The 1,535-nt window shown below is 42.2% G+C and overlaps 1 protein-coding gene across 1 annotated transcript; it reads right to left on the reverse strand.

Annotated features, from left to right (window-relative positions):
- Positions 1-678: 678 nt before the first annotated feature.
- Positions 679-1,233, reverse strand: LOC115964599. Its single transcript, XM_031083878.1, has one exon. The coding sequence runs from the start codon at positions 1,231-1,233 to the stop codon at positions 679-681; it is 555 nt and encodes a 184-aa protein (XP_030939738.1).
- Between the last annotated feature and the right edge of the window lie 302 nt (positions 1,234-1,535).

A 1,535-nucleotide genomic window follows, 5' to 3' on the forward strand; every position in this document is an offset into this window, starting at 1 on the left:
CTTCACAATTTTGTGAAGGTTTCAAATTGTCCAAGGGTTCCCAAGACCTTGGCAGTTCCAACTTAGTATTTTCATGGCTTCCGACAAGGGTGATCCTCCACCCTTGCTGATATAGAATCAGACATACCATCTCCAAACTTCATTTTGGCGCGTTTTTGGTTCAACTTCATAGTCTCTGTTTCACAATTCTCCTCCAGAGCATCTCCCAACTGTCTCTTGCCCAACTTAAGTTTATTGGTGGTCAAAAGCTTTTCTGAGGCCCAATATTCATTCTATTAATTCTTGTCCATGACCTTTTAGTTCTGTCAAATTGTGTCTCAGCTTGCCCAATTTATTCTTATCTATCTTCGGCCCATTAGTTAAGTCCTCATTAAAATTTAAAACTGAGTCCTCACATGGCACGTGACTTTCCACAATTGTATCCTCAGAATAATTACCCACCATGATTTGCGCCTGAGTTTTTGAAACCGTCCCGTCTAGTCTGCCTTTGCCATAATGATCATAAAGACCATCATTGAACGTTGAGGCCCTAAGTGTGCACCCCACTGACCATCTTTGCTGGGTTATCCTCCTTACCCATTAGTGCATCCCTTGGTAAAGAAGCCGATCGCCGGCAGAGATTTATTCCGAGCACTTACAACTCGTAGCCACCCCGTATTGGTATTCAACAGAAGTTGTCTATTTTGAAGCATCAAAGTGAGGTGGGCAGTGACGAATATCATGCCCAAGGATCCCACAATAATGACAAAACAATGGTAACCTTTCATACTTATAATCTACCCAATGCCTTCTCCCATCCAATCCCAACAAGAAACCACCTCTACGGAGAGGTTTGGATATGAGTAAGGCAACCCTTACCCATAGGAATAAATTCTGATCATCTGTCCGTCTTCGTCGTTCCACATCCTCCACCACTCCCATCTTTTTTCCAATCTTCATCGTCACCGTTGGAGACATCATGTCAAACAGCACTCCCCATATTTGCACCCACAGTGATGCATGCTCCAAAACTACATTATTAGCACTTATCCCTATTCTCCACCGAGTAAGCATCAAGAGTTGGTTGTCGAAAGTCCACAGCCCTCCCTTCAGAATCCGTTCAAGTTCATAGTCAGATTGGAACTTGAATTGAAAGAGGTTGGAGTCCACCTCTGAAATCTGCAGTTCTTTGTCTAGTCCCCATGCTTTTCGTAACGTGTTTTTGGCTGCCTTGCGATTATAGGGTTTACACATCAAAAATTTCCCTATCAAACTTAACACACAACCAATCTCCTCTGATCTGCCCTCGTCTGAGATCTAAATGTCCTCTTCCTCTTCAGACGTTAATTTCATATTGACCATACTGTTTATGACATCTTCAACCATGGTGTATGTGAGAAGAAGAAAAGTAGAAGAAGAAAAAGGTTAAAGATGAAGGAAAGAAACCCTAGGACTAAAACCTAGGGAGAAAGAGCACGCTTACACGAGAGGGAAAGCTCCTACACGAGGAGAGTGAGAGAAACTAGTAACATAACTTTTCTAAAATGATTTTTTAA

The sequence above is a fragment of the Quercus lobata genome, chromosome 10 (genome assembly GCF_001633185.2).
Source record: "Quercus lobata isolate SW786 chromosome 10, ValleyOak3.0 Primary Assembly, whole genome shotgun sequence".
NCBI classification, from domain to species: domain Eukaryota; kingdom Viridiplantae; phylum Streptophyta; class Magnoliopsida; order Fagales; family Fagaceae; genus Quercus; species Quercus lobata.